The sequence below is a fragment of the Equus caballus genome, chromosome 4, assembly GCF_041296265.1.
Source record: "Equus caballus isolate H_3958 breed thoroughbred chromosome 4, TB-T2T, whole genome shotgun sequence".
NCBI classification, from domain to species: domain Eukaryota; kingdom Metazoa; phylum Chordata; class Mammalia; order Perissodactyla; family Equidae; genus Equus; species Equus caballus.
In genome coordinates this window covers 15581809-15605534 of record NC_091687.1, presented here as the reverse complement: position 1 = coordinate 15605534, position 23726 = coordinate 15581809, and the positions used below count along the sequence as shown (strand labels likewise).

The 23726-nt window shown below is 48.6% G+C and overlaps 1 protein-coding gene across 5 annotated transcripts in view; it reads right to left on the bottom strand.

The window, feature by feature from the left end:
* The window catches only part of CCM2 (CCM2 scaffold protein), a 50330-nt gene extending 26822 nt beyond the window's left edge, over nucleotides 1-23508 (bottom strand). The window contains exons 1-2 of one of the 5 annotated variants that reach the window (XM_070265562.1): nucleotides 23317-23508; nucleotides 3143-3316 (exon numbers count right to left, since the gene is read on the bottom strand). In XM_070265562.1, coding sequence (XP_070121663.1) covers nucleotides 3143-3316; nucleotides 23317-23346 — 204 coding nt within the window. In that variant the 5' untranslated portion in view covers nucleotides 23347-23508. Of the gene's footprint in view, nucleotides 1-3142; nucleotides 3317-9567; nucleotides 10301-23316 lie in introns of those variants that run through there. The other 4 variants (XM_023639027.2, XM_023639030.2, XM_070265563.1 and 1 more) reach the window with 4 other exon arrangements.
* Between the last annotated feature and the right edge of the window lie 218 nt (nucleotides 23509-23726).

Here is a 23726-nt window from a genome sequence, read left to right as displayed (position 1 = left end):
CGAGTTACAAAGTGTTCCTTCCCCTTCTATTTTTCTGGAAGAGACTGTGTAGAACTGGTTAATTCTTTAAATATTTGATAGAATTCTCCCGAAACCATCTGGGCCTGGAGACTTTCACACAGGAGTTTTCAAATTAGATACTGGATTTCCTTAATGGCTATAGGGCTAGTCAAATTATCTATTTCATATTGGTGACCTGTGGTAGTTTGTGCCTTTCGAGGAAATGGACTATTTGTCGGTCCTCTGAGTGCACAGAGGTGCTTGCGAATTCTCTCACTATCCCTGACTCTTCGAGGGCTCTCAGCACTTGAAGAATGCCGCACCACTTCCTTCTGGGCCCGGGGTTCCTGATGAGAAACCTGCTGTCATTCTGTTTGCCTTATGGGTGGAGCGTTCTTTCTCATTGCTTTCAAGACTTTTTCTGTCTTTCTTTTCGGTAGTCTCACTAGGTGTCTTCGTGTGGGCTGCTTTGGGCTTGTCCTGTTTGTGGCTCAGCTTCTTGAATCTCTAAGTTGTTCTCTTGCCAAATCAGAGAAGTTTCTGCCATGAATCCTCTAACAGTTTTTCAGCCCCTTCCTCCAGAATTCCAATGTCAAAAATAATAGAGAGTTTGCTCTCGTCCCACTAGAGCAGGTGGGAAGAGAGTGCACCCCGCTGCTGCCAAGTGGAGATGGAGGATCCACTTCCCCACTGGCCTCTGCTGCCACCTGAGTGGGGGGCATGGTGGCCACTACAGCTCCCCACGTGGCCCCTACTGACATGAGGGAGCGTGTGTATCATCGTTGCTGTCTGAGGGCATAAGTCCAGGTTTCCCATGTGGCCCCCACTGACAACCCAGCTCCATCCAGGGATCATCGGGGTCAAAGTCCCTGCTCCCCACTTGGCCTTGTGAGGTGGGCGCTGGCCTCCACTTGGCTTTTGCTGGCCGGGGCGGAGGTGGGGCCACAGGTTTTTCTGTCGTGTTTGGTTGGAGCTGAGCAGGTATTTTAAACACATTCTGTCCTGCTAGGCTGTCCCTCTCCTGTCCCTTTGTCCAGAGGGAGCAGCTTCATGGGGTTTTGTCTGCACCTGTTGGCATTGCTGGGCTGTGGCTTCTTCAGCTCCAGGCCTGGGACACATGAGGAAAAAAGAACTCAGGGAACTCAACGCCAGGTCACTCCTTGGATCCCAAAGTCCTAGCTGGTCCGCCTTCTCTCTACCTTTCAGTCTTCTTATGTTGCTGCCTATGTAACATCCAGGATTTTCAGTTGTTCTTATTGGAAGGAATAGGGCAAGTGCGTCCACTCCACCTTCCCAGAAGCGGAAGTCCCCAACCTTTCATGTTCGTGGTTTAATATGGACCCGCATTCCCTCCACTTGCTTTGTTTTCTTATGCACTGCTCTAATTCTTCCCCATTCTTCAGCAGCCTCTACCTAAACATATAAAACCATCTGTGGCCCCTCTCCCAGAGCTGCTCAGGACTGTTCCTCACATTCTCGTTCTGGACCTTGGCTTTGGAATTCCCTCCGCTCCTCCTGTGCTGGAGCCCTGGTTCTCGATCCGTGTCTTCCCCTTCCCTGGCGTGTCCTCGGGCTCTGACGCAGCACACCCTCCAGTCACCTCCTCAGGATGGGCTCCGCAGGCTCACGTTTTAGAGACCTGACTTCTGGTTATTGTGACACGATCCTTTCAGTCTAAGAGTCACATCCGGCGGTGAATTCTGCACAATGTTCTTGCATCACTGTGTTAACAACCTCCTCCTGCTCTTTTCTCCATTCTTCCTTCTCGTGAGTCGGATGCTGAAACCCCTGGATTGATCTGTAATTTCCTTTTCTTCTCTTCTCATCTTTTGTTTACTAATTTTCTATCTCTTTGTCTTTTGATTATTCTTTCTGGGTAATTTTCTTGATTTTATCTTTCAACCCCTCTAATGAATGTTTTAGATACACAATTAAGATACTTTTAATTCCAAAAGCTCGTCTCCTTTTCTTTATTTAAAAGTTGATCCTGCTATTTCATAGTTAACAATATTTCCTCTTATCTTTCTGAGAATATTATATTTTCCCCCTATTTTCAGCATCACTGCTGTTTCATTCATGTTTATCTCTTGGACTCTATCTTTGGGTTAAACATTTTCCTCAAAAGTGCACTTCCCCTTGGCTGCCCATGACAGAAGCCGTGTGCACAGGTGGAGTCGCCAACCGTCGGTTTTTCCCAGGCTGGCTGGTGGTAGCCCCAGGGTCGGTATCCAGGCAGCACTTCTGCAGGCTGCCCAGCTCCCCCAGAGAAGCACCCCTCCACAGATCCTCTCGTGGGGGAGGCCTGGTTGCTGGCATTCTGAAAGCCTGGCATGGAAAGCGGGTTGGAGTTTCTCACCTTTCTGTACAGAGGCTTTGATTTAATTTCCTTGTCTTCACTCCGGGTCTCACCCCCAACCTCCTCCATGGCAGGTGTCACCACACCCACAGTCTCCCTAATTTCATGTCTTTACCAGGGAGTCCTCCCACCTCCCCTCTCATCTGACTGCCAGGCGAGAGTGGAAACCCCTCCCAAGCACACAAGCTGCCCCAGGCCCCTCCAGCCCCTAGGGTTCAGCTGGACAGCACTGTGTCCTCTGAAGGGACTCAGGTCCAGCTCTGTCGGCTCTGCTAACTCTGCTGTCCCACCTGCACAGGTTCTCTCTCCACGTTTATGGGCCTCACTCATCACTGTTGTCTCCTTTCTCATTCTCTCTGACCTCGTGGCTTTATACCTTTTCATTCATTTATTCTCACTGTAGTGTGTTTGGGGGAGGGACTAAAACTACACTGGTGCACGTCATCCTTATCCACAAGGGTTTGGGCACAGGCTTTGACAGGATTTGGGAGACCCACATCCTGGGCTGTGACAATGACACATGGAATAGCTTTAAAAAGCCTTGAGCAAGGAACCAAAACACACGGTCCGCCTTCGAGAGAAAGGAGGTAGCTTGCTACTGTATAAAGAACCAGAAATGGGGCCAGAAGACAGGAATTTGGGGTTTGGGTCCCCAGTTATCAGACACAATACCACAGGCACGACAGCGGGTGTGCGTGGGGACGAGTCTCTTGAGCCGCAGCATTTGGTGGATCAGAGGGGCCTTTGCTGGCGATGGGCAGGCACGTCCTGAGGCTGTGGACTTACCTTCACCTCCTTCTCGATATAGTCGCTCAGCAGTCTGTCAGGCTCGACGCGCTCAGGCAGGGACAGCACCACAGTGTGCAGAGGGCGCCTCTCTGTCACCTTCTCATGGGCTTTCTTATCTCTACTCTTTTCACCTTTTAGGAATACTCGTTTAAATGGCGACACAATTCCAGGCTGCAGGCAGAAACGGCAATGATTGGAGTTCATTATTTACAAAGGCTTTGCGTCGTACCTACGGCTAACAAGCAGAAGTAGGCAAAACCACTACTACGGTCCCCATGCAAACAGGGGCTGGCCAGGCCAGTGTGGGGAGAAAAGCACCAAGGATGCGCAGGCCAGAGGCCCAGGTTCTACAGACCAGCAGGCACTGGCCAGGATGGGGCTGGGTCTAGTGCTGCCTCGGCACCGAAGGGCCTGTCCCTCACCTGTTCATGGACACTGAGAAGGTCAAGACCAAATAAATTCTCAAGGCGAGTAACAGCAGCAGGTGAGAAGAGGGGAGAAATGGGGAGAATCCCCCCAAAGACACATACATAGCGTCATGCGACCCTCCCAGCTCCGCTGGGTCACTTCACTCCAAGACCTCTGAGAAGGCGGGGGAGGTGGGCCCAGGGTTGCGGCACCAACAGCCTACGGCCACCAGTGCCACCTCTTTCTCTCTTCTTTAGGAATGCAGCCCGTGCTCTCTGCACTCCCTGCCCTCCGCCAGGACCTTGGTGGCTCGGGGCACGGATCAGCACCTGGGTGACCTCACACCCTACTCAGGGTCTAGAGGGTCCTGAAGGCTAATCCTTTAGTCAAAGCAAATCTGCAGAGTGAGACAAGGGGCAGGAGAAGAGGGTCGGCCTCTCCTGTGAGCCAGGAAAAGGCCTGGTTCTCATTCTCCGTAACAGGGCAGGAGCACCCTCCAAGGGCAGAGACATTCCGAAAGTCATGCCACGGCCACTGGGCAGCCGCACCCAGACACACGGGTCACTGCTCCCAGTCACCCAAAGGAACGTAAAACCAGAGAAAACAAGACACCAACACGCAGCCTCAGAAGGGAAACATCACCACACACAGCACACAAAATCCAAAGCTGGGGGTCTACACTAGACCAAGGTCACTTTCCCGTCTTCTCTGTGATCTACAGCTCCCTGCCTGGCCACGGACCCAGCACCCGCAGCAGCCAGGACCCACAGCAGGCCTAGCCCCAACCAAGACTTACAGAAACTCGTAAAATATCTAAGTCACCAAACATTTATTAAAAGCTCTCCTTTCTGTTTCTCCTCTGCATGGGGGAAATTCAGTCATACACCAAATCCCACACAAAACAGCATCACAGAACCTACGACCCTGTGAGGCATCTCATCAGCCCGTCAATCTCGCAGACGGCAAGGTGCAGTGACTCCCCCACTCACCAGGGGCAGGTGAGTCCCACCCCACAGCCACCAGCACGCTCAGCTCTGCAACATCAGGTCAACCAACAAGCAAACAAAGGCAAACCCTCCACCAACTGAACCCCAACATTCTCCTGCCCACACTACCTCCTTCTAGCCAGAGGTTCATTTCCTCCTCTGCTCCTTGGCTCGCACTCCTTACCTCAAAATAGTTGGCCCTTGGATATCTGGTTTTTATTCCACCAATCCACTAAAACTGATACTGGAGTACCCTCTTCCTTACTCTGGAGTAGCCCTCTCTTTGCCCTGAAGTACTCTCTCCTCAACCTGGAGCACCCCCATCCTTATCCTGGAGCACCTCCCTCCCTGCCCTGGAGCACCGCGTTCCTTACCCTGGAGCACCCCCTTGTTCCCACCCCACCCCACCCCCAACACAGCCCCTCAGCATTCGGGCCGGGGTGGAGGAACACCGACATGAGACCTGCAGCGTGCTAATGATTAAAGCTGGAAGTTATGCACATGGAGCTTCGTTTACTTCTCTCTCTGCCTTTGTTTATACTTGAAATTGCCCATAACATTAAGTTTCATTTTACGCATGAGTATATAGTTCCTGCCTATGGCGGCTTACATTTAAGCTGAGACAAGATAAAAGCATGGAAAGTTAAGCAAGACAAGACAAGCAACATCATCATAAAATGACAGTATCATCTCCACAGTCTCACAGACGAGCTGCAGAACGGACAGAAAGGGCTCTGGGAGGAGCCTGCGCTGCCTGACCCCAGCTCTGAGACAGACCACCTGGGTCCGCTCAGGCTTCCTTTTCCTCAATCCCACAGGAGCTTTCAGACCCAGGACGATTTAGGCAAGTGGTAGAGGGTGGGGGCACTTCAGGCGACAGCACCAGGTGGTCTCCGTGTGGAGTTCACATACGGACTGATGAGAAAGGGTCACCCATGATTAGTCAGACAAGCACCAATGGTAAACTTTAAGTTGAAAATGATCCTGGAAACATCACATTGCATCACAAGGCAAACATCACATTTCACCAGGCCTACCACAGGAAGGCCACACTGGACTGTGGCTGCCTCTCTGGCTGGCCCTCCCAGGGATCAGATGGCACGCAGACAACTCTTCAGTCAGGTTCTGCTTGATCCTTCGTCTGGCTGCACAGACAGCCTCCCAGTTCCTATGATGTGTGCGGCACTGCCCCAGGGCGGTGGAAATACCAAGGCACGTAACACAAGCCTCGAGCTTTTTAAAACTTACAATCTCCACAGGCATACACAATTGGAAATCGGCCAGAGGTCAACATCTGTCCCTACACCATCTACCTGGCAACCCCACAAAGCTCAGCCTCCTGAATCATAACCAGCTGGAGCAGACCGTGGTTGATTCTCAATCTGAGGGCACACACAAACAGCTCAGCTCAACCCGTTTGCTGTTCCACCTCCTTACTCCTCTATGCCTGGGAGCAACAGGACATCAACTTTGAGACGAGGCACTGCCAAAGCCAGCCTCTCACCAAGAAGGCCGTGCCAAATCACCAGGTCCACAGACCGCATGCAACCCATGCTGTTATCTTAACGTTGAGCTGCAGGTCACAAATTACAGTCTGCACACAGAGTGTCTGTACTGGCAAGGACCCCGGGGCCCGAGGCCTGCAACCCAGCCTAAAGAGAGACCCTCTGTGGGCAGATAAGCAGCTTCTGTCCGGCCCCCTGCAGGCCAAGGAAACCAGGACAACCCCATGCAGATGCCTCTAACCATATGAGGGTTTTCCCTATGTTGAACCCAACTCCCTCTTCCTCTGCCTTGACCGCTTGGCACCCAGCACCTCTCAGAGGAGCAAGAAAAGCTGGTTACTGAACATGTGTTTGGTGCCTTTGCAGCCAGCCATCAGGAAGGTGCTGAGCGTGAATGATACCTAATTCCTACCCTCAAGGAGGTCAGACAAGCAGAGGAAATAAGGCCAAAGCAGAAGAACACAAAAACCACCAGCCAGATGCTTCAAAGGTGCGCTTTGTGACAAAGTGGCCTGTTTATAAAGGTGCTACTCTGACGACACGCACAGCCCATGACGAATAGTGGTGCCAACCCTCGAGCTGCTCACAGGCTGGCAGAGATGAGGGGACCCACCAAAGTGCTTCACAGGGGAGGCACCCCTCCAACCTGGGCCCCACACATGACCACCTGGCTGAGCACGAACTCAGGGTGACCAATTGGGAGCAGGTACAGGTTCGCAGCCTCGCCCTTAGCCTTGAATACACCAGGCACCACATGCTTTTCAAAAAAATGTCCCAAATAACTTTAGCTGGTGGAGGAGGCTTCCTAGAAAGTGGAATGCAGAAACCATTACATAAAGAAATGCATCAGGGCTGGCCCTGTAGCCGAGTGATCAAGTTCGTGTGCTCTGCTTCAGCGGCCCACGGTTTCATTGGTTCAGATCCTGGGCATGGACCTAGCACCACTCATCAAGCCATGCTGAGGCAGCATCCCATATAGCACAACCAGAAGGACCCACAACTAGGATATACAACTATGGACTGGGGGGCTTTGGGGAGAAGAAGGAAAAAAAGGAAGCTTGGCAACAGATGTTACCTCAGGTGCCAATCTCAAAAAAAATTAAAAAATAAAGAAACGCATCGTGGTAAACCAGCTTTCCTCTGCCATCTCACCCCCTTTCAGCACAGAATGGGTGGTAGCTGCTCGACCTGAGGACAGCGGGCATGTTGCACTGATGCATGCCCTGCTCCCACTGTACAGAGCTGGAAAATACACACACTGGGAGATGGGGGCAGCAGGCATGGTGGGGGCCTCTCAGCTTTCCCAGAAACACAATGAATAAGAAGGCACTCAGGGTTTTGGAACTGATGTTGCTTTTGAACATGAAAATGTAAAGGGAAGTTCTGGTTGAAAAAATAAACTGAGAAATAATTAAGAATATTTTGACACATAGAATCAGGATTACAGTAAACGATCGTGGATCCTTCAATTCACTGTAATATTCTCCAAATCAGTACAGAGTTTGAACAGTGGTTTTAGCCCGTGCACTCGCTCACTCTTCATTCAACAAGTATTTTTATTGAGTGATCATGTTCATCATCACCAAAATGACCTTATAATCTTCGACCCCCAAAAGACAAAAAGACCAACTTAGCCTCCAGAAGGAGCACAAAACTAAATGCCATTTCTCTTCACGAATGGAGCCCCAGCACTGGGGTGCAACTGGGGTCCATCTGTGCCTAAGTCGCTTGTGAGGAAACAGGGGCCCTGAGGGTTAAAGGAACCAGCCAAGGGTCCAAGGCAGGGAGCCAGGGAGGAAAGGCAAGGCTTCTGAGGCACCACCCAGCATCGTGTACACTTCTCACGTGGAACACATGCTGTTCTTATAACTGTGCGGAAGTTTCTGGACTGGTTTGGAAACGATCCTTAGATCTTTACAATATTCTTGCAATATTTTCCATCTTATGCTTGAAACAACTTTTGAAGTTGGAAACCTAAAATGTAGCTCTTAGACAAACACACATATGCTAACTCTGGCCCACTCAGCACTTTCCTGGAAGAAGGCCCGGATGCCAACAGCTGGCCCTGAGTTTTGTTAGACTGAAGCTCAATTTATCAGCTCACTTGGGGTAACCAGGCTCTGAGTTAGTACATCTCCTAAACAAATTCTCAGAGGCTAACTTCTCTTCAGAGCATCTGTTTATTAACCTACAATGAGAAATGCATTTCACGTGTGGGACAGTGGCCTCTACTAGGGGACCAAAGTTAATAATAAGGTGACACATACCAACTGGCTCCATGTGCACAACACTAAGGGTAGCATTTTCTGGAGAAAGTGCATGACAGTCTAGGAGGGAAGGAAATGCACTAGGGACCCAAGGCGCCTCGGGGATAGTGTTCAGGCATTCTCTCATACGTATCTTATTTAATCCTGTAATAACACAAAGCTGCCCCTGAACAAGGGTGCAGGCCTTTTCAAGCACAAGGCATGGTGGTCCTTGAGTTCAGCATTCAGCAAATGTCTAATGAGTGCTTAGTATGCCTGGCACTGGGGCTATAATGAGACGGAAACCCGTCCCTGCCCCAGGAGCCCCAGTCTAATAGGAGGGAGGGGTCAAGCGTGCGGCGGTGATCAGGGCTACCAGCGGGTGCGAACCACGACTGGAGGAGACTGATCAAGGAAGTGTGGGCTGGGCAGACCCCTCCAAGAGGCCTGTTTCAGGGGAAACCTAAAAATACAATTCTGTCCAGCTGGGCAGGTCAGTGGCTACTCCCTACAGAGTCACACCTGCCCCGGGTGCACAAGACACTGTGACAAATCCTCTCCTAAACTCCGTGACAAAGAGCACCTTTTGTTTTCACCCACATTGCAACACTGTCTATCTTAATTTCAACTAACTTACAGCATTTACCACAACACAAGTCAACAGATTAGCTATCTTTATTTAAAAAGTCAAGTACTTAGGTGCCTACCAACAGAAGAAGAAGCTTTCTTAGTTGCTACAGAGGCCTAAAGATGAGCATGACACAGCGCGTGCCCTCAGACCTTCTGCAGACGGTGAGTTCCCCATCTCAGGAGTCGGCATGAACCGGACTTCCTGCACTGCTGCCGGTTTGCTCTGGTGACAAACACACAGCGTCCCTGGTTCTCCCATGGGCGTCACGGACCAATTCCAGGCTCTAGTTGACTGTATGTGAGCATGCTCTTTTCCTTGACCTTTTCCCTAAATCACTTCCAGCTCAGATCTTGGGTCCTAAATGACTAAAAATCCACATGAAGATTGCTCTTCCCCAGCAGCCGTGACACTGTGGCCTCTTATTCTTGGCTTAGGATGGATGAACCCAAGGACCTACAAACAGCTCATCTTGCTCACCAACCACCCACAGCTACCAGTTCTCAGACCCAGAAGCTGGCAGGAACTCTCTACCCCACCTTCCCATAACAGGGGTCACAGCATCAGGTCATCCTAGCTCACATACGCACCCCTGAGGGACCCAAAGGATCACTCTAGATGGCTCTTTCCCTGCTGGACTTGCACCTACCTCGTTCTCCATGGAACACCCCGTTGGAAAGTCAGTTTGAGGAGGAATTTCTTTGGAGAAATTCTGGTTCCTCCCGCTCTGCCGACAGTTACTGTGCATTCTCCTGTGTTCACTTCTGATCTTGTTGAAAAATATGGTCAGATGTTAGCCCTCCCTCTAAAAAAACATGTGAATGAACAGGAAGACCAGAAACCACAGCTTCCTTCTGCAAACCCCACTGACGCTGTTTACAGTTTTTTAAAAAGTTTAAGAGGCAGGGAGCACCCTGAAACTGCTGGCAAAAACCAAACAGGCTTTGTACACAAAAAGACGCAAAGTAAACCAGCGCATCTTCCTTAGTCAACTAGTGTGTCTCCCTATCAAACCAGCCCATCTTCCTTACTACCTCCAGCACACAGAGCCCACGGGCGGCCTCCCCACATTTCTAGCCACTGCTGTGTAGTCAGTTGAGGGACATTATTCTGGAAGTCCAACTATTCTGCAAACCCAAATGCCAAAGCTAAAAAGAACAAAAAAAGTAAACCAAGAACACTGCCGGGGCTCCCCCTCCCAGCCACAAGTCACCCTGCTCAGTGAGAGGGGAGACCGCTAACCAGGCTGCTCTCAGCGCTGGCTCCAAGGACACGGCAGTCTGAGGGTCTTGGGCAGAGCATCCCTTCATCTAAGACCCTCAGCCCACAAGCGCCTCTACCTGCCTCCAGGACTCTTGAGTTTGAGCTACAACTTTGAAACTAGAGTGTGTTTCTGAGCAAGCTCACTTTAACTTCTTCAGGGTCAAATCTCCTAATCTAGAAAAGGAGAAGTTAAGTTTGTCGATGGTGAAGACCTGTATACTCTCTGAATGTTCCAGAATGTCTCGCAAATAGGAGAAGCTTCAAGAGGCCAGCCTGGGAGGCAAGACCTATGGGGTGGGGTAAGCAGGAAACCCCGCATGTTCCTGTGTTGACTTGAACACTGGTTGTGGTCTTGCGTTTAGGCTGTGCTTGCTGTTTTCATTAGCCATGTAACTGGGAGAGACACTGCAGAGACAATGGGAGGACTTGGAGGCAAGTGTGACACTGCACAGCAAGGCTTGCCAAATGCACAGCTAAGAGCAGGACACAGAAGACGCTTCATCCGTGCTTGGATTTTATATAACTTCCTCTCAGTGTAGCCGAATGTGAGCATGTGCCTCTACAGAAGGACGCCCAGGTGGCAGTGAGGCCAAGTCCCCACTTTCCTCAGGGCTCCTGTGACCAGCCCCACAGATGCAGGGAACTCTGGAACCAGTCTGGCCTGGAGCTTAGGACTCCCCTGACACCTATGTGCTTCCAACCTTCTGACCAGAGAACTTCTCCTGCGGCTGGGCAGGAAGCGCTGCCTGAACCTGCACCAAAGGAACCAGAACATGAGATGGAAGGAATGAGATGAAGGGGAGGAGCACCCATGAGAGAACGGGATGAAGGGGAGAAGCACCCATGAGAGAACGGGATGAAGGGGAGGAGCACCCATGAGGTCATGAAATGAAGGGGGAAACACCCATGAGGGAACAGGATGAAAGGAAATGGGATGAAGAGGAAGAGCAGCCACGAGGGAATGGGATGAAGAAAAGGAGCAGCCACATTAAGAAAAGTAGTGATGCTTTGCCCCCAATTCTGATGACGAGTTCTCTCCAAACTACATTCCCAGCTCCAGGGAGCTCCAGAACTGCTCCCTGGAAGACGGAAAGAACACCTCTAGTTAAGGGTAAAACCCAGCTACTTCCACAAGCAGGCGGCCCAGAGGAAGCAAGATCCTCTAGCTCACCCACACTGTGGGCTCGCCTACCAGGTCGGACCCAGGTCACGGACGGTAAAGCCTGCCTCCCTCACCCCTGAGGTGCACAGTCCACAGAAGGCTGCAGCTGTCCGCATTACTGATCGTGAGTTGCCCATAGCCCAATGCACTAGACACGACAACCAAAGGGTGGCCGTCCGACAGAGCCCCTGGCCACAGAGCATACCGCACAGAGGCTCACACACAGAGCCGCGGGCTCGCCGTCTGGGCTCCTCCCTGCATCAAATCTTCACGTGACCCATGCAAGCGCCCCCAGGGGAGGCACTGCCACTGGCAAGGCGAGTGAGCAACTCCACTAGCGCCTGACCCCACGGAGACGGGCAACCGGGAAGGACTGGCATGGCCAACAGGAGGTGTGCACACAGACCCTGAGCAGCTGCTGAGAGCAAGGGGCGGGCAGCGCACATGCAACACTGCTTCCACAGCGGACAGCACCTGAGCGCTGATCCTGCTAAGGGTACATGGGAGTTCCTCGTGTTATTCTTGCAGTTTTTCTGTAAGTTTGAAATTACTTCAAAGAAAAAAGAACCAGACATCAAAATAACATACATTTTACAAGAACACACACTAACAAAAGAACCCCCATTAAATAGGTTAGGATGGCTGTCAATGAAAGAAGGGCAAGAAAGAGCAGTGGGGATGAAAGATCAAAGAAAGTGAGCAGATAAATGAATAAATAAAAGAATCAGAGAGCCCCAGGGAGGCCTGGCAGGAACCAATCATACGTACAATCCTCTTAGCCCTCTATGTCTGAGATCCAAAAATGGAAGACAGGGAGGTTAGAAACGACATTCCACTGCTGAAGGTGGACACTCAAGGAGACAAGGCAGGCAGAGGGCCTTTTGAAAAAGGTTCCAAGGACCTTTTCTGTAAAGGTCAAACCATGCCCTCTCACTACAACAGAGGTGGCACTGGGGAGCCAACCCCAAGTCTGTGATGATGTGGAGGATCCAGACACATGGGAAGAGCTCTGGAAATGAGGACTTCCCACGTAGGTACTTGGTACTCTGGGCAATTCCTGGATGTGGAATGTCGTCTTTCCTGCATATACCAGGAGATGAAATACCGCTAACAGGACGTGCTGCGACAGGTTTTTCTGCCTCTGGTAATTTCAACAAAATGACAGCTCTGGGAGTAACCTTACGAGAGCACTTTATATAGACACAGGTCGGTGACCCCAGAAGTGGGGTCCACAGATGTTTCTTTATAACAAGTATTAAAACACAACAGAATCTTGGGGAGGGACATCCATAATCAGATTATGCTGACTTCTCAACCTCCTTCCAAGCTAAATAACTCCATTCCTAATGTTACTTCGAAGGCGTGCTCCATCTCCTGCTTGCCTCTACACGTGCCAGACATAGCTACGGAAACCTATGCTGGTCAGCAGAGGAGCAGCCCAGCAGGGGCAGGCAGTGTGAGCTCTGCTTCTCCAGCAATAAAAGGACCATATGACGCAGGGGCGGGGGGGGTGGAGCATTTGGAGAATCTGCTCACTTTGCACAGTGCACATCCTGACCCGTTGCCCCCGGCCCCTTCTAACGCAGCACCCAGATCTCTCAACCTCACAGCAGTAAGACCCCCCACCCCACTAGATGGTGAGGGAGATTCGGGAAGGCAGTAACAGCTCCCCAGAAAGCACTGTACCCAGTGGGCACCAAGTGTTTGAAATAAATGATACCAAGGGACTCAGACCGTGTACGCCAACACAGAAAAGTATACACACACAGGAAAGCAATCTGAAGAATTCTAATAATAGCTGTTTCTAGAGGGTCAGATTTTTCTCATGATTTTTCCTTGAATAAATTTTGCTGTATTTTCTGAGATATAAACGTATTTTTTAGTAAAAAGAGAAAAGAATTTAAGTTCATTTTGGAAAATAAAATCCCAAAACTATTAGCGAACACCATTTGCATCTATGAGCTTGGCAAATATTCAACAGTTTGGTTGGGCTAAGTGGTCTAGGATATTTGAAAACGCGCTCTCATCATAAATTGCGGTTAGGGATAAAAACTGGTACAACTATATAAAACAATTTGTCAATATCTACTAGAATTACAAAAGTACATAAGCTTTCCTGGCAACTGCGCTTTCAGTACTTAATCCTATAGCTATATTTGCACACCTGTGAAAGGTTAGTGAAAAGCTCATCACTGCGTTTTTCTGTCAGAGCAAAACGACAAGCTAACAGTCCACAGACAGGCTACTGCTTAAATGAATCACATGACCACAGGAGAAAATGCCACTCAGCCCTAAATAGGAATAAAGAAACTATCCATGCAGAAATGAGAGCTCTCCAAAAAATACTGTCCATAAAAAATACCCCAAAAGAGGTTCCTATTCCCATAATAGACTGTATCAGAATAACCCTCTCACAGATCAAGATCATGAACTCTTGGACCTAAAAGTACCAATACCCTAGCAGCACTGAGCACATTTACCGACCAGATCTTGGTTTCTAAATACCATTTCCACTGAGAGAAACCAGGGCTCCCTGGACAATGTCTGGTACAGGGCTGGGCCAGGAAGCATCAGAGGAGCCTGAAAAATCTTGCAGGAGATGGAAGCAAGAGCTCAAAGAACGGGGACTTGTCAAAAGACACCAGGTACACAACAGTGTGAATGTGCTTAACATGACCGAACTGCACACTTTAAAATGATTAGGATGGTAAACTGTATGTTATGGGATTTTCACCACAATTAAAAATGAAAAGACACCAGAGCCGTTCGTGGCTCCTACTGGCTGAGTTTTGGACAATTTGAGCTTCAAAAGAAATGATGATAGTAAAGGATTACAGTCTCCTGAGTGAAATAAGATTAAATGAGAACTTTAAAATGGAGAAACCTGGCAAGTGACCACAGGCAGCATCACCAGGAATGGGGTAAACAGACATCAATCAGCAACTGTGGGTGGGGTTCCTGAAGTGACGCTAACATTGGATTGATGTTACTTTCCTGATTGCAAGGTCTTAGTGAGGTGAGGCTGGAGGGCCCATGTACTGAGGAAATAACATACCAAAGGTGCAATTTATTCTTAAACAGTTCAGAAACATTAACAATCGGAACCTGGGTAGAGGTATATGGCTGCTCTTTGTACTATTTCTGCAACTTTTATGTAAATTTAAAATTATTTCAATAGAAAAAGGTGAAAAATCAGTTGTTTAAAGCAAAAAGAGGGCCATCTAGTGGCACAGTGGTCAAGTTCACACGCCCCGCTTCAGTGGCCCAGGGTTCAGATTCTAGGCATGGACCTACACACTGCTCAACAAGCCATGCTGTAGCAGCATCTCACATACAAAACAGAGGAAGACTGGCACAGATGTTAGCTCAGGGACAATCTCCCTCAAACAAAAAGAGGAAGATGGGCAACAGATGTTGGCTCAGGGTCAATCTTCCTCACCAAAAAAGTAAGCAAAAAAAAAATAAAGCAAAAATAATATAATATTACATGTATAGAAATAAACTGTATGTCAAAATTCTGCAAACGACAGGAAGAAGTAGAAATGGAATGCTACTGCTGAGATCTTACGTTAGACCAGAAATGGCACAACGTTAATTGACAGCAGTCTGTGACAAGTTGAGGAGGCGTGTTGTAACTGCTAGAGGAGATCCGGCTAAGAGCACTTAGCAAGAGAACGGAATACTAAAAATACTCAGCCTGAAAGAAGACAGAAAAGGAGGAACACAGGAAGAAAGCACAAAGAGGAGAATTAGAAAACAAGAGCCCCATGGCAGACAGACAGAGTCATGTCAACAGTCACATTAAGCGTGAATGGCAGGATCAAAAGACAAAGTTGTCAGACCAGATAAAAAAGGAAGACATAAAAGCGTATAAACCATATGCTGTTTATAAAGGGTACAGTTTAAATGCAAAGCCATAGACATACCGAAAGACACGCCATGCAAGCACGCAGCACAAGAAAGCTGGTGTGGCTATACCAATATCAGACAAAGTTTGATATTCTTCCTTCAAGACAAGGAATATTACCAGAAATAAAGATGGTCATTTCACAATGAAAAAGAACCATTTCAACAAGACAAAATGATCCCAAATGTGTATCTACTTAAGAACAGAGCTTCAAAAATACATAAAACCAGGGGGCTGGTGCAGTGGAGCAGCAGTTAAGTTCACACACTCCAGTTCAGCGGCCCGGGGTTCCCCAATTCAGATCCCGGGTGCAGACCTAAACACCACTTATCAAGCCATGCTACAGTAGGTGTCCCACATATAAAGTGGAGGAAGACAGGCATGGATGTTAGCTCAGGGCCAATCTTCCTCAGCAAAAAGAGGAGGACTGGTGGCGGATGTTAGCTCACAGTTAATCTTCCTCAAAAGAAAAAAGAAAGAATATATATATATATATATATATATATGGAACCAAAACTAACAAAACTACAAGGAGAAACAAACAAATCCAAAACAAGAACTGGAGATTTTAACACCCCCTCTCTCAATAACTGATAGAATTAGCTGACAAAATTTCAGTAGGGAACAGCTTGGTGGTGTCTTATAAAGTTTAATGTACAATTACCGTACAACCTGACAATTCCATCATTAGGTATTTACCCAAGAGAAATGACATATGTTCATGCAATGACTTGCTCACAACTGTTCATAGAAGCTTTTCATAATAATTCAAAAACTAGAAAGAATCCAAATGTCCAACAAGAGGTGAATGAAAAAACAAACTGTGGTACATACATACAATAGAATACTACTCACGAGTAACTGATACAGGCAACACTGGATACATGGATGAGTCTCAAAAACCTTATGTGAGTAAAGGGAACTTTACACAAAAGAATATATGCTGTACAAATCCATTTGTATGGAGTTCTAGAGCAGATAAAGCCAATCTAGACAGAACTAATCTACAGTGGGAAAAAAAATCAGAACAGTGGTTGCCTCGGAAAGGGACATCCTAAGAGGCACAAGGGAAATTTCTGAGTGATGGCAGTGTTCTATTTCTTGGCAGGGGCTTGGGTTACACAGGGGTATGCATTTGTCAAAATTTAGCAAATGTACCTTAAACGTGTATATTTCACTGCCTATCAGTTTTACAGCAAAAGAAAACAAATCTTGAAGCCTAGTTAACGATAAACATGATGAAATGTTTAGATCAAAATGAACTGATGCCTGCAATTTATCGTGAAATGCATCAGAAAAATAAGATGGGTTGCTGGATGGGTAGAGGGATGAATAGATGGCTAGAAATGCGATAAAACAAGTATAGCACCCATTAATGGTAGAATCTAGGTGGTAAGTGTACGGATATATGCTGTAAAGTTCTTTCAACTCCAGTGTATTAAAAAATTTTCATAATAAAACGCTAGGTGGGAAGGCTGGAAAAAGCAGACAGTCGCTGTATACACCTCTTCCAAAGAGGGGAGCTGAAGATGCACAATATTAGCAGAAAGAGGGCTTAGAACAGAGCCTGAAATGGGCCTGACATCAGATGTACAATGGACAGGTCTGCTTCAGCTACCATGTGTACCACAGACATAAAATGTAAGAGCTGTTTAGAGTGACGTGTCTACGTGGTAATACAACAATTAGACACGGTCAGACCTGGAACATTTCCTGACATGTGACATGCAGGGTAACATACCTGACATGTAGGTCTGCCCTAAGGCATTAAATTAATCACCTATATCCCCACCATGTAAATAGCAAGAGGAAAACAGAATATTCTACATCACAGCTGACTGCGGAGTTCATGGCAACACACACAGGAAGCATATTCGATTTTTGGAAAAAACTAACACGGGATTTTAAACTATGGAATGGATAATAAAGATTCAAATAATAAAAGTTTCTCTCTTTTTCTTCTCAGAGTCACAAGTAACAACATAGGGAAACGGCATCTCCTACCGCAAATGGGTTACTCCCACACCGGGTTTTCCTTAAGAACAGGGACACAACAGGGTCGGGCTCACCATTGTTCTCACACGTTCAGAATTCAACTATTCTTTCCACCTCCTAGGTTACAAGATACACACTGCAGTTCACCATCCTAAGCCTTGAACAAAAGCCCAAATTCCAACTTCCTACGGCACTTATTAAAGAGGATTATTTTCACTGCACGCCTGTGATCAAATGCCCTAATTCTTAAGACAATCCAACAAAAAACTGCTACTGAACAGGTACACTTAGAAGGAAAAACTGTAACATTTTTGGCACTGGCACAGAGCTAAGGAAGAAATTTCCTTTTTCTTTCTACTAAAGTGACAAATCCAACTCTAAACTCCCTTACAACTGCATAATCATCAAAACTTAGTGTCGTATTTCAAGAAGAGCCGCTGTTCTCGGATTGAGGAATAAGAAAGAGCAAGCTGAGCAGCAGAAAGTGTCAATGTAGAGCAATGACACAGAAGCTGTGCAAAGATGACACGAGGCTCAGTCCACTCCCCCACTGCAGACCTAAGGCTCAAAGCCCATCACGGGCCACAGGCCACAGAGAGTGCGGTTTGTGGCCCACACAGAGTGCAGTGTGGGTCGTCCCGCTGCTCTGAATAGCTTATCCATGTCTGGCGCAACAGCTGAGACCAGGTCCTCAGAACCACTGGGCTAGGTTGAAAGCGATTCCCACCACGTGGTCCGAGCACAGGGCCACTGAACTAGACTCCTGTCACATCAGTCTGACAACCAGGATTTGCTTCAGAATAACCTGCTTTGTCTGCCTTAACAAACACCACAGACCAGGCAGCTCAAGCAAGACATTTATTCCTCACAGTTCTGGAGGCTGGAAGTCAGAGATCAAGGTGTCAGCAGGGCCGACTCCTCTTGAGGCCTCTCTCCGTGGCATGCAGACGGCTGTCTTCGCCCTGTGTCCTCACGTGGTCGTCCCTCTGTGCATGTCTGTGCCCTGATTTCCTCTTCTCATAAGGACCCCAGTCAGACTGGATCAGGACCCACCCTAAGTGACTGCATTTAACCTAAATCATGTTTTTAAAGGCCATATCTCAGAGCCCCTCTGAGGTGCCTGGGGTTAGGGCTTCAACATATGAATTTGGGGGGCACATGGTTCAGCCCACAACACCGGGGGAGCAGGGGTGGATGAGGAAAAACTGTACCTCAAACGAGCTGCCCATGCAGTGACGATGTTTGAAGCTGGGGCATAGGGATGTCATTACAAGATTTTCTCTATGCTTCTACTTGATGTCTTCATAACAAAAAGGTTTTCTTATTCACTCTTCTCAAAGCTCACTTCCTAAAGTTCCACCCTCATCTGTCCTCTGAGCTCTGCTTCAAGCCCTGTGGCCACAGAGCACATCTGACTCACCTGTCTCCCGAGCATCTGCGCCTGGCACACAGTCCGTGCCAATGAACGGTTCTTAAAGGAATAACCGAGAACCTCCAGTGGCTTCAGCTGCACGCAGGACTAAACCCAAACTCCCCCACCGCGCCCCCAGCCCTCCCAGCACTGTGAGGCCTTGGCCTCCACCCCTCCTGCTTCTGAACGTTACGTACACGGTCCTCCACAGGGAATTAGCTGACACCCACCCAGGTCTCTCCTGACATCATGGCACTGACCCTCTCTCATTCTCTAATGTTACGTGAGCAGCTTACTCTTCAAACAAAATACAGCGTCCTCAGCCCTTCTTCTCACTATACTAAGCATGTAATAGGCACTCAGATAAATAAATAGGATGATTTCATGTCCATCAGCTAAATCTACAGTACTTAACTGTGGCTGTTAACTCACAGCAGAGTGGGGATCAGGACGGGCAAGCTGGGTTATTACTGCTAACAGAAATGAAGAAACATTAAGACCAACAGTTAACTGCAGCGACAAAAACCATTGGGTACAATAGGCACTTGTCCCTTACTTCATGGGGCAAAATGCGGACGGCCCTTCCCGCTTCAAAGCAGCCCCCCAATCAGTACCACTGCTAAGAGAAACGTTTCCCTGTTCGCTACCTTCCTCTCGATGATGGTCAGAGCAGTAACAGACAAGCACTACAAGATTCTGATGCACTTTCTCAATCGACACTGTCATGGTCAGTGGGTAACAGAATCTGGGCGCGGCCTCTACAGCTCCTAATGTTGAAGATTAATAAACGCATGATACTATGTAAATAGTAACTCTCCAAATCAGAGAGGAATGAGCCTCACATTTGCCGGTCATTCTGGACTCGTCTGACCTATGGTCTCCAGCAGGCACCTCCTGCCCTGGTCTTCCCGCCTCCTCACCCCGGGGTGCCACATTGCCCCACAAGAATCACTTGACAACTATCTGAGAGGAAAGACATAACAAGGTACAGAGGCCCAATTCACTTTGTTAACCCATGTTACAGCTGTGACAGCCACAGAATCAACTTAGTTATAAAAGCAATTTAGTAGGTGATAACCAGCAGTTATTTTAATGAAAAAAAAAAGAACGACATAAAAAAATCAGAGTGCATTGCTTGGAACAAGCACCATTTCTTTAAACTTTCTTTCCAGCTATAAACACTTACACACACATGCACACAGTAATGGAAAAGGTGTAGCTGCCTGATGGCTGGAGTTACAAAAGTTTTAAAGGTGCAGGTCCAGCCCAAGCTGCCAGCTCCTCAAAGACACTGGCTGAAGGATGATTTGGCAGGTACATGAGCTGATAACCTAGGAGCTCTTCTCCCTTTTTATATGGAAACTCTCAAAATTTCACAGAAGTAGACAGAATAATGAATATTCACTGCCAAAGCATTCAGCTCTCTCTCCTCTTTTTTTTCTAGTTTGAGTAAAACAAATCTCAGAAATCATAGTATTTCACCTATAAACATCTCAGTATCTACGGCTATCAGATCATAACTTGACAAAACATATTATGAAGATTACACACGCAACAAAGTTAATAATTCCTAATTATCATTCAATATCCAGTCATACATTTCCAGAGTAACTTATAAACTTTTTTTTTTTCAGCTAAAGAATGCAAATAAAGTAGATCGATGTAAAAATATCTAACTTTGTTCAGGTTGAAATCATAGCCACCAGTAGTATGACCTATGACCTAACAGCAGCAGAAGCCAGGACCCAAATGGGGTTGAGGCCCAATGGTGACCTCCCATGGCCGTGGCTTCTCACAGTCTGACACGCTCACCTGAGTCAACTGTTTTTCTAAAAATGCGCACATTCCAACTCAAGTGCACACCTAAGTTTCTTATAAAAAGAAAGCACATCCTAACAGAATAGTGTCAAAATACACACAACTTGGGTCTATTTTGTAAGAAGGCAGTCTCATTCTCCCAACTCCAAATCAGGACTTGTGGTCTGAAAGGTACTAGTCACTCTGGGGACATCCAGGCAGGAGAGTGACCCTGTGGTCATTCCTACTCCCCAAGCCCCACACCTCTAGCAGCCAGTGGACTTCTATGTCCACACACTCATCGCCCAGAAGTACCAGGACCTACCCATCTCCCCACTGGCTCCTCCTGCATCCCTATCACCCAGCGCCTTCCACGGGACATTACAGGGGGGTCAAATCACCCTCATCATATGTGCCAGGGTAGCCTGAGAAAGAACAGGGCTGTACCTGGGGCCACTTTATATGAGATCCACTCTGGTCTACTGGTTCTCTGGCAGCTCACTGATTCCTACCTTGAGGAAATAGGCCACGTGAGAACAAGCCTGAATAACTGCTTGACAAACACCAAGACAAATGTCTGAAGACCAGAAAAAGCTCACCAATCCACATTTTTAAAGGTCTAAATCGGCATTTTTTGACAGCGCTAACCTGGAAAGAGAATTTAAATGTCTAAACTGTACTTTTATAAAACTATTGTCATTACTTCTGCTATTTTAGCTTGAATTTGTATATAAGTTTGAAAATAGGTATCTCTAAAATAGGTAATGAGAACAACTTAAGTACCAAATTTCACGAGTTGGAAGTGACCTGACATTGACTAGGGAGCAGAGCAGGAAGGTCTGCCAGCTCGCAATTGGCCGAGAGCAACCGGTACACTGTGCTAAGTTATGGCCTGGATAAGAAGCCATGCCCCAGAGCTCTCTGTCTGGCCTGCCTGTGGGAAAATGAGCTGGGGCAGTGACAGCATATAGAGACAACACAAAACTCCAGGCTCAGGCAATGAGGTAACAACTGATAAGAGGTAGCAACTGTCTCCTCTAATAGAGACAATGAAATTCATCATTAACCTTTTCTACGCCTAAATCTTTCCACTGCCCCCAACTCCAAAATTCTTCAGTTTTACCGGTTTTTTCACTTCTACTCCAAAACCTCAGAAATGTCTTACTGCTTCTCTCTGTCTCTCTCAATATTACTGAATGTTTTAACGTTTCTACCAAAGCTGGCAGAATGCTCTAGAAGAAATTCAGTCAATCCCATCCTTCTCCATCAGACAGGTTAGCACCCACTTGAAAGGAATGACTCTTCCTACCAGGCACCATTTGGCCTGACTGTGGAAGATGCTGTGTGGCTAGGACCGGTGCTTTGCTGGGAGTGAGCTAGCAATTCTCTTGAATGCTGGCAGCCAAGAGCACTGGGGACAGGTCATCTCCTCTAAGGGCCCTGGCCCACCTGTCTGTCTGCGACAGGGAAGGATGGAATTGACTGAAGATCTTCTGGAGGCTTCTACCAGCTTTAGTAGAAACATCAAACTCAGCTTTCCCCCCTTATGGTGGGCAGCATCCCTCTGCAGTCCAATGCTTGCAGGCTGAATCACCTTCTTAGGCTGTTTCCAGACTTAAACTATCTTTGTAGGTAACTGCAACAGATATAGCACTTAAATTAGACATGCATGTCCATAATGTAACAAAACAACGAGCAAAGAAAGTGAGAGAGGCAGCACCACACAATCCCCAGAAGACCACCCAGCTATACGTGATTTCAAACATGACCTTTTTTAAATGGGGCACCTTGTGAAACAAGGTGATGAGTAATCGTCATTGGAGGACATAGCTGGCTCTGAAGAGCGGAGGGTGGTAAAATCATAGGATTTATCAAGGTCTGTTTTAAACTTGTGCTTAAAAGTGCACACACACACTTATTAAAACGAAAACGACAGGTAAGACATAAAGACTGTATCTGAAACACATGCATTTCATGGAAACCCATTTTCCATTTTAATGGTAGCTTATCCCAAGTGGTTATTTCAGTCTCCTTACAATGCTGAGTTTATCAACTACTCTAACCTTTAATTAAAGCCACATTCTTAAAACTACATAAACTAAGGAGCGTTGTCTTGAACTACGTCCGAAATCCAAGTGCCAAATGTAACGTCATTAAAATCACTCAGCTGCTACTAGGTAGGGCAAAACTCAACCCGTGAACTGGCTGTACAGCGAAGCACAGCTTTTGCTTTTACTTGACATCAAAAAATTTAAGCCAACTAAGCGGCAACTGTTTCCACATTAAGCTTACACCCCATTGTCTCTAAGATACCAACCGTGCAAAACTTTCCGGGCCCTAACCGGGGCCAGCTCCTCTGCAGCCCCTGGTCACTGACCCGAAGGAAAGGCCATGTGGCGAGCCTGGGTCTGGGGAGAGTCACTGACCGGAAGGGGCGGAAAGGCGTGGCTCCTTCCTCCCCCGCCCGCCGGGCCGGCGGGACCACCTAAGCCCATTGTCCAGGGGCTCGCCTCCTATCCCATCCGCGGAGACCGACTCCCGCGGCCCTGTCCCGGGCCTTACCGTGCGCCGTCCGCCCAGGGACCTCAGCCCGCCCGCCACGGTCACCTCCAACCGTGTGCGCCCCCGGACCTCCCCACGCCGGGCCTCCCCGTCCCAGGCCTCTCCACGCCGGGCCTCCTCAAATCAGACCTCCCTTCCCTGGACCTCTCCAAGCCGGACCTCCCTGCGCCCCACAGCAGCAGACGGAAAGGAGGTCCCGAGGGATCCTCCCCTGTCCCCCCCGAGCCCTGGCCCCTCCGCCCGCCTCGCCCTGGGGTCCAGCCCGCCTCCCGCCGGTGAGGACGCGCCCACGCACGCTCACCTTCTTGCCCTTCTTGCCTTCCTCTTCCATGTCGCTGCGAGCCGCCCCCGCGGCCCGGCCCGCCCCGCCCCGGGAGCCCCACGTCGCCCGCAGCCGCTACATGCTCGCCGGGCCCCGCGGCCGCCGCCGCTGCCGCTGCTCCAGCGCCGCCCGCCCGGCCGCAATCTCCACCCGCGGCCGCCAGGGGCCGTCGGTGCCCCGCGCCCCGCACCCCGCACTTCCGGGCCGAGGGCGCGGCCACGCCTCCGCCACGCCCCGCGCGCACGCCCCGCCCCCTCCCAGCCCGCACGCCCCGCCCCCAACCCTTCAGGGCGGCCGGGAACGCCCCCTTTCTGCCCCTCCCCTTCACGGCGGCAGAGCCGCTTCTATCCCGCCCCACGGGCTATAGAGGGAGCGAGAGTGCGTCTGCC